The sequence below is a fragment of the Lagenorhynchus albirostris genome, chromosome 1 (genome assembly GCF_949774975.1).
Source record: "Lagenorhynchus albirostris chromosome 1, mLagAlb1.1, whole genome shotgun sequence".
Taxonomy (NCBI): domain Eukaryota; kingdom Metazoa; phylum Chordata; class Mammalia; order Artiodactyla; family Delphinidae; genus Lagenorhynchus; species Lagenorhynchus albirostris.
This window is the reverse complement of record NC_083095.1, coordinates 187,626,453-187,635,035: the sequence shown is the minus strand read 5'-3', so window position 1 is coordinate 187,635,035 and position 8,583 is coordinate 187,626,453. Positions and strand designations below refer to the sequence as shown.

Sequence of the window (8,583 nt, the reverse complement as noted above, 5' to 3'; positions counted from 1 at the left end):
GGAACGGGATTGTGGCCATGTTTTAGTTTCAGGATAAATGCGGAGTTTCCATCTCTCTTTTTTGGTCCTTTATGATCTTTTAAGTGGACTTCAGGGAAAGGAGATTTAGACGTTAAGATGTTTTATATATTAACGTCTATTTTATACTGTGAATAATAACTTTATTTTTTTGTTTTATAATTTTAGTTATACTACCAATTGTGTTTTATATATATATATATATATATATATATATATATATATATATATATATATCCCAAATGGAATTTGTATATCATCCTAGGTGTTCTTATCTTTAAAGTGACTTTATACATGGAATTTCTTCAATTTTTAAAATATTCAATTAGTAACGGGAAAAATCTGTAACAAAACATATTTGAAAATGTAGCTCCCCCCCCACAAGGTTGTTGCTTTCTTGAAGTTATTTCTAGTTTTATTTATATCCTCTGATTTACTGAAAATATGTAGCCTTGGTTACACTATCCTTATGAATTTCCTCCCCCCCCAAGGAGTAGTTTAATATTTATGAATGTGCCATCGTCCTGCAGTCCTCACAAATCTCTAATATTACTAAAACCAATCAAGCAGGCTGAAGACATCAGAAAGCATTCTTTCTAGACATGTCACCCAAATGTCACCCAAATGCATGAAGAATTCTTTGGTGCATCAGTTTTCTCTGTTTCTCACAGTACTCCTTCCTTTCCCTGTATTGAAAGTTTCCATTTGGGTATTCTAGTAGATATAGTAGACACTTGATATTTGGGATTTTTCATGAATCCTCCAAGCCATGCATTTGAAAATATTTAAAACCTTATACCCCAAAAGTTGAGAAACCCCAACTTCCAGGAAGATTTTCAATGACTTGGACATTTTTTATATATCAAAACTTTCCAGTATTCTTTTGGTAAGTTATTTGATGAAAGTAAAGGCACTCCTGATGACAAATAAATAACAAAGGCAAAATGAGAGGCAGATGCTGGGAAAACTGGGAGAGTTAGGTAGGTTCACACACCAGATGGGGCTTCTGCACACCAGCCTGAGTTTCTGAGGGTTCAGATATTTGGGGCTGCTGGTCAAACCTATGAATGTTAAGTGACCAAATGCACATTTTCCCAGTATTGGTTCTGTGGCTGATAATATTTAAAGAATCCTGTTTTCGTCAGGTTCTTTGATCTCTCAAGGATAAGCAAGATAATTCTTATTTTACCAACCCAGGTCTTCAATGACAAACCTTGTGGTAAAGATCCCTACTGTCAGATTTTAACACTGGGCTCAGAATTCCCATTGCAAATTTACACTTGGTTTTCCAATTAAAATGGGCTTTTGCGAGTCCCCTGCTGCTAGCCATTGGCTTGATAAAAAGGAACTTCATTTGTAGAAAGGGTGTTTAGGGAGCCCAGTGCAAGGCTGACTCTTCTGCTGTTGCCTTGAGCCCAGTTGTGCTGAAAATATGAAACTTTGGTAAATTAGGTGAAATTGCAGCTTCCTGGCTGATACAATAATGCCCTTTACTTTTTTTCTGGAAACCATCTTCAGCGTGAGTTGTCTGCACAGTGCTTCAGCTCTAAGAGAAAGCAAATCCAGACAACCTTTCCATTTTCAAGATAATTGTGTCCTATCCCACTTATCTAATAGTGCTTGTACTTTCAAACACATAGAATTGGATTACTTTATTATTTTAGCACCAGCTGAAGATAGCATTACTTTATCATACCCATCCTCAGATAAGCGGCTGGATCCCTAAAAATGTCAGTCTTAAGGAAAAGTAGCAACTTTTCCTTTATTGATTAATACATATTTTAATAGGAATAGTGAGCTATGGAAGGAAATCCTACTTCTAGTCACGTTTATTTTCAGGTTTTTTTTCTTTTTCTCTTTAAGAAGAGCATTAATTCTGAGGCGTTTTATTCACTGACCAAACATTTATTGATCAACTGCTATGTGCAAAGTTCTGGTGCGTTTTCACCCAAGTATTTTAAACTGGAGTAAATGCAGAATTAGTAGAAAGGAATTAGGCAGCCTTGCATGTCTCTTCTTGATATATGCTGTGATTTCTTCTGAGATGAAATCACTGGCGACAGCTTTATTGAGCTGTCTGGGCTGCTGGCTTCTCAAAGGCTCTCACATTGGTTTTTCAGGTTAAGACCTTATGCGTCTAGGAGAGTTCAGTTGAAACATATTTTTGTTACTAAGGACACTAAAACCTTTGAAAGCACCTTTACCAAGGTCTTCGCAAGGTGGTAGAGTCCAAGGGTTGCTTTTGGAAAAATATCTACAAAAGCAGATGGAATAGTCCAGTGAGCCCCCATATAACCACCGTGGAGTTTAGGGTTTATGGATGTTCCTCCAGGGTTCAGAGGCAGGGGCAAAACCCAGGGACGTTGCACAGTGAGCCCTGGGGCCATGCGCAGACAGAATAGCTTAGGGCCGAAAGAGGGGAGGCCCACGCCCAGATAAATAGCTGGGAAGCCAGACTGTATCACGCTGTCATGGGATCACTCTCCTCTAGTATAATACATGAGATACTAACTAATCAATGAGATGCTAACCAACATGATCCAGCCCAATATGAATTAGAGCAGGGGTCTGACAGCTTGTTCTGGAAAGGGCCGGAGAGTCAACATTTCCGGCCCTCTGATCTTTGGGACCACGACTCAATTCTGTCCTTGCAGCGCAAAAGCGGCCCTAGATCAATAAATAGAGCCACACGCGGCCATTGATAACACAGAGGAATGGGGCAGGCAGTTGGTCCAAGGAAGCTCTTCACAGAAACGGGCAGGGGACGAGTTCGGCCTGCGGACGGTAGTTTGCCCGACCCCTAGGGACGGCCTGGCCCCCGGAAATCCATTCGCCGTCCCTCTGAATCTGCCTTCAAGCAAGGGGAGGTGCTCGGAAGTCCCTTGCAGCCTCTGCGCGTGGGACGATCCAGCAGAGCGACTACTCCGTTTTCAAAGTTTTGGAAGTGGGCCCTTCCCTCCCTGTTCTTCCGCCTCTCCGAGCCCTCGCTCTCCTCCGCAGGGGCGCAGAGCCAGGTGTGGTCCGCTTGGGTGGGCTGCGTGGGCTTCGGGGAAGAGCGCGCGGCCTCCCAGGGGCAGGTGAGGGCGCAGGAAAGTTGGAGCCCAAGCAGCACGGCGTCCAGCGCCCGAGCCCCAACCTTCAGGTGACCCCGCGCGGCGGCGGCGGCGGCGGCGGCGGCGACGACGACGACCAGAGCCCGCAGCAGCGCCGAGCGCCTCCGGGAGGAGAGGAGGCGAGCTGGGCGCCTCGCCACCGCCAGCCGGGCTGCCACAGCGATCCGGGGCTGGGCGGGAGCCGGGGGAGAGAGCCGGGCCGCGGCGCCTACCTCTGCCCGCTGAGAGCGAGCGGGCCGGGCCAGGCCGGGGGCGCGCGCCGCCGCCGCCCCTCCCCGCCGCCTTGAACGCTGGAGGTGTGCGTGGCTGCGGCGGCGGCGGCGGCGGCGGCGGGAGCCGCCAGTCGGGTCCGCCCGGGCTGTGCTTCGCCGGGGCGGCGGCGGCGGCGACGGCGGCGGCGGCGGCGGCGGCGGCTGCGGCTGCGCCCGTGGCTCAGGATGCGGCCGGGAGGCGCGCTGCTCGCCCTACTCGCCAGCCTCCTGCTGCTGCTGCTGCTGCGCCTGCTCTGGTGCTCGACCGACACGCCCGCCCGCCCCAGGTAACCCACCGCCGCGCTCCGGCCGCCCCCTGCCCCCGTTCCTCTCGGGCGCGCGGACTTTCGGCCGCTGCGAGGACGAGCCGACGGGCAGCGGCGGCCTGAAGGTGGGGCGGGACGGGGGCGTCCGGGAGGCGGCCTGGGTGAGTGGCGGGTATCGGAGGGGCGACGCTAGCCGCGGCCAGGCACCGGCTGGGGCGCCGGGGGACCGGTCAGAGCGGAGAGGGAGCTGCGGCGCCGGACCTGCCGTCGGGTTCCCCGTCGGTCACCCGGGCTCTCCCGGCGGGTCCGCGCTTTCCCTTTCTTCCCGCCCCGAGCCTCTTCGCAAACTCCGGGGTTTGGGAGCTGCGCCGGGAGCCAGGGCGCGCGAGGATGTCCCGGCCGCTGGGCTGCGAGCGCGAGGCCGAGCCTGCCAGCCAACTGCTCCCCAACTTAGTTTGCTTCCCGGCTGTGCAGGTTCTTCGTGGAGGAAAGCAGGGAGGCCATCCACGGCACCCGCGCCGCGCCGAGGACGCCCGGGAGCCCGCCGACCCGGCCCCCGCGCACCACGAACAGGTACCCGCAGCGCCGGGCGGCCGGAGGGAGGGCCGGAGGGAGGGGGCGCCGCGGCTCGGGGATGGGGCGCGGCTGCACCGCGGGGCTCGCTTCGAGTTGTCTGGTTGGGACCACACGATTGAGTGGATTTGAGAGAGAGAGAGAGGATGTGTGTGCCTACGCGCGCGTGTCACTCTCACACTCCCTCAACCTCCCCTGTAAAGCCTGTCCCTCGATGTGGATGGTCTTCGAACCAAGGGAGATACGAAAGCAGCTGCACTTTGAAAAAAATGGGTGCTGAGTTCCCCTCGCGATAATGGTGTGCTGGAAACCTCGAGAAGCAGCTCAGCCTGTCTCTCGAGAGGTTTGGTTGGTTTGCTTTGTGTCTTTATGCTTTCAAGTGCACCGGTGTAAGATTCACGTTTGGGAGCGTGGAATTCTGTGCTCAGTGTTGAGAATGTTTTTGTCCTTACTGAATGGAGACAGATTTTTTCTTCGTCACTCCTAGGAGTATTTATCCATGTGCAATAATTATTTGGGTTTTATCTTTTCTTTTTAACCTGTCGTAAAAGTAATCCATTCTTAGTGCAGAAAGTTAGATGATATGAGAAATGGATTTAAAAATATTCACTCGGAGTCCCACCACCCAGAGATCATATTAAGGTTTTGGTTTATATTCTTCCAGGAGTTTTTCCCATGTACATGTATTTGTGAAATATACTTAAGATTGTACATTGTATTTTGTTCTGCCTTTTATCTCTAAAAAATCAGACATATATGTGTTATTACAATTTTTTTTGCAAAACATTGCTTTTAATTGTTGCATAATTCATCGTATGAATGTGCTATAATCTATATAACGTTTTATTTTTGGACACTTAGATTGTTTCCTGTTTTGTTTTGTTTGCTATTAATAATTCTATGAAGTATATCCTTGTATGTAAATCTATCTGCATTTTCAGTTCTCCGAGGTGGATTGATAGAAGTTGAATGATTAGATCAAAGAGTATGTACATTTTAGGTACTGAATACATTTGGCCAGTTGCTTCCTGGATGGGTTGAATCAGTTTACATTTTCACCAGCAGGATCTACTGCTTTGAGCCTCAGCCTTGCTACTATTTTTGCTTCCTTTAATAAACTTATTTTATTTATTTCTTTTTCGCTGCATTGGGTCTTCGTTGCTGCCCGCGGGCTTTCTCTAGTTGCGGTGAGCGGGGCCTACTCTTTGTTGCAGTGTGCAGGCTTCTCATTGCGGTGGCTTCTCCCATTGCAGAGCACGGGCTCTAGGCGCGCGGGCTTCAGTAGTTGTGGCTCACGGGCTTTAGAGCACAGGCTCAGTAGTTGTGGCGCACGGGCTTAGTTGCTGTGCGGCATGGGGGATCTTCCCGAATCAGGGCTTGAACCCATGTCCCCTGCATTGGCAGGCGGATTCTTAACCACTGTGCCACCAGGGAAGTCCCTGTTTTTCCCATTTTGTATACTGTCTCTTTTCCTCTATGTCTTGTGAATCCCTTTTCCCCTATGTATCTTTCCGTGTATTCTTGGATCTTGGACCATCTTAATTTTCTGAGTGCATGACTTAAGGCTCTGGTGTAGTTCCTGCATGACCATCAGAAGGGTTTGGGGGATCCCAGAAGGAATCTTGAAGTACAGCACGACATTGCCTTCTGCAACCTCCTACTGGTATCTCACAGCGTATCAGGGGCACTGAGAGATCCTGGGGTAACAAAGCTTTAGAGAAAAATATTAGCCTGTACTTTTACTTTATGCAAAGTTGTGTATTATAGGTAGTAGTTTTCCAGTGAATTGGGGAGCATTGCATCTTTTTCCAAGTCCTGGTACTGTTATACATTCTGGTGTTGTCCCTTGGGAAGACTTAGAAAGAATGTACTAGTTAAATTATCTGGTCATAGGCCTTTTTGGAGGTAATTCTTGGATGAATTTTTCAGCTTCTCTTGGCGTACTTCTTTCTACTTGGCGTACTTCTTGAGCTAATACAGGTAATTCATATTTTTTTCGGAATGTGGTCCATTTTCTTAAGGTTTTTAATTTTGTACCATTCTGTTGTATTTTTCAAAACTTGTCTTTTGATCTACTTTATATCCCCTTTATCATTGATTATTTATGTGGCAGGGATACAAATTTTAATCCATACCACTCGGTTGTGGAGAGAAATTATAATTTTGATTTTTCTGTAGCTGGTCTGATCTTCTTCCAAGAGCCCCAGCTGTAGGTAGAAGGTATAAGTAATAGTATAATAACAATACTAAAAGCAATAAGGATAGGCAGCACTTACTGAATGCTTACTGTGGACACTGGTCTAAGTCCTTTACATCTATTAGCTCGCTTAATCTTCAAAAAATACTAAGAGAAACTCTTAAGATCCTCACTTTACCGATGAGGAAATAGGCACAGGCAGATGGAGTCAACTGCCCAAAGTCACGGAGCTGACAAACTGTGGACCCAGGAGTCAGCCCCAGGCCATGTGGACCCAGAATCCCACACTCTTAATCTCCCTGCTGTGTAGTCTTCCACAGGTGCTGGGCACGGTGGAGCGTGTGTGTGCGTGTGTGTCCAGGTTAAAGCTTAGTCAGATGTGCCAACTTAAGCAGCTCTTCTGGTATGTTTATTCTCTCTGGGAGCAAATGCTCACTCTTTCAGATTGTTTCCACCATCTTTTCTGACTTTCAGATAATACCCAGATCTAAGGGGGAGAGGGGCTGAGGTGCGGTGGTAGAGTTAAGCGGTGGGGTTCATGATCATGGTATCCTTTGACCCTCTGCTCTCCAAGGGGATGTTTTCCATTTCCCGTCTGCTGGGTGGGTACCCTGGTGATAGCCAGCGATGGATGCTGCCTTTTGTGGCTCATTCTTCTCCCTCAGGCCTTCCACCTGCTGGTAGTCTCCACTGTCTTGGTCTCACCTGAGGTCCCATTAATGCTACATGTCAGGGATCTGCTGAAGATTCTCTTTGAGTTCCATCCTGAGTTGTCCTCTGCAACATTTGCTACAATGCTACTTCACCCAGCTCTAGCTGGCTAGTTCCAGTCAGTCTGCCCACTATTTTGGGGCCCTGTCTAAACATACACGGACCAAGGCTGGTTCAGGAAACTTAAGTATCAGGACCTCCCTCTATTTGCCCCACAAAGTGGATGTGACCCTGTGTTAAGTTAGTTTCACGGTGGAACACTGCCCAAGAAGTGATCTTTTTCTAGAGTCCTAACTGGGGGAGGAGACAAAGCCCCATCTACCCTTGTTGTTACCCTCACGTTTCTCCAAGCCAAAGCTCTCTCTTTCCTTTCTTTCTCCTCTTTCCATCTTTGCTCTAGGCTGGAAATGTGCAGGCTTCCCCTGCATCATAGTTTCTTTTTTTTTGTCCTGACTCAAACCTGAGCCTTAAGGGTGCATTGTGGGGACTGGGATTAAAAAAAAAAAAAAAATTGGGAAAGCTCCAGGAGCTGAGTCTTGCAGGTAAGGTAGTTAATGTGCTAAAGAGGCATAATGGGAGGAATTTAGAGAATCTTTTCTTGGGGCTGTAGCAAATCCTATTTCATTTGTCCAAAGCTGAACATCACCTTATTCTTTCTCTTTGCATTCTTTTAGGAAAAAGGCTTTATCTCTTTATACTCCTCCAAAGAATGCTTCAAAATAACTAGGGAAAAGTCATGTCAAAGTCAGAAAGACAAAAGAGAAAAATATACTAACAATTCTCAAAATATGACCCCATCACAATGGATTGTTTCTCTTTCTAGTAAACTTTGTCAATATGCGTCATTGGTTTGTTTGTTTTTCAAACAAACAGCTCTTGGATTTTATTTCTCACTTCTGATGTATGTCCGTGTTTTATTTCCTTTATGTGTTTTTTTTTTTGGTTTGTTTTTATTTTCTTTGTGTTTTTTTAATCTTAAAATATCATTCCTTTTTTTCCAACTTAATGTTTTGAAGTGAATGCTTCATTTATCGATTTTTCCCTTTTTCTTTGTAACAACAATATTTAATACTATGCATTTTCCTTTGAATGCAGCTTTGCACCTGTTCTATAAATTTGGATACGTAGTGTTTTGGTTTTTGAAAATATATTCTAAATTATTTATAATTACATTAGAACATTTTAGTTTTACGTCCATAGTTCTTTAGGAAAGTAGTCTCCCCCACCCCCAGAGTAGCAGTTTTAACTTTCTTCAAGAACTTTTCCTTTGCATTCACAGCTTGTCTGTTTGGTGCAAGAGGCCTAGCTTTCAGCCTGTCTTTTAGGAGAGTACTTGTAAATTTCCAAGTGGTTGGAATTTTTAAATATTAATTTAATATGTGTTCTTAAATAATATTAATTTCATTTTTGATTATAAAAGACACCAAATAAAATCCTGCCATAATGTTATAAGT

General features: G+C 46.4%; 1 protein-coding gene across 1 annotated transcript in view; it reads left to right on the top strand.

Annotated features, from left to right (window-relative positions):
- Window positions 1–3,568: 3,568 nt before the first annotated feature.
- Window positions 3,569–8,583, top strand: part of ST8SIA6 (ST8 alpha-N-acetyl-neuraminide alpha-2,8-sialyltransferase 6) — a 131,383-nt gene continuing 126,368 nt past the window's right edge. The window contains exons 1-2 of the mRNA XM_060121722.1: window positions 3,569–3,669; window positions 4,123–4,221. Of these exons, the coding sequence (XP_059977705.1) occupies window positions 3,569–3,669; window positions 4,123–4,221 (200 nt within the window). The remainder of the gene's footprint in view (window positions 3,670–4,122; window positions 4,222–8,583) is intronic.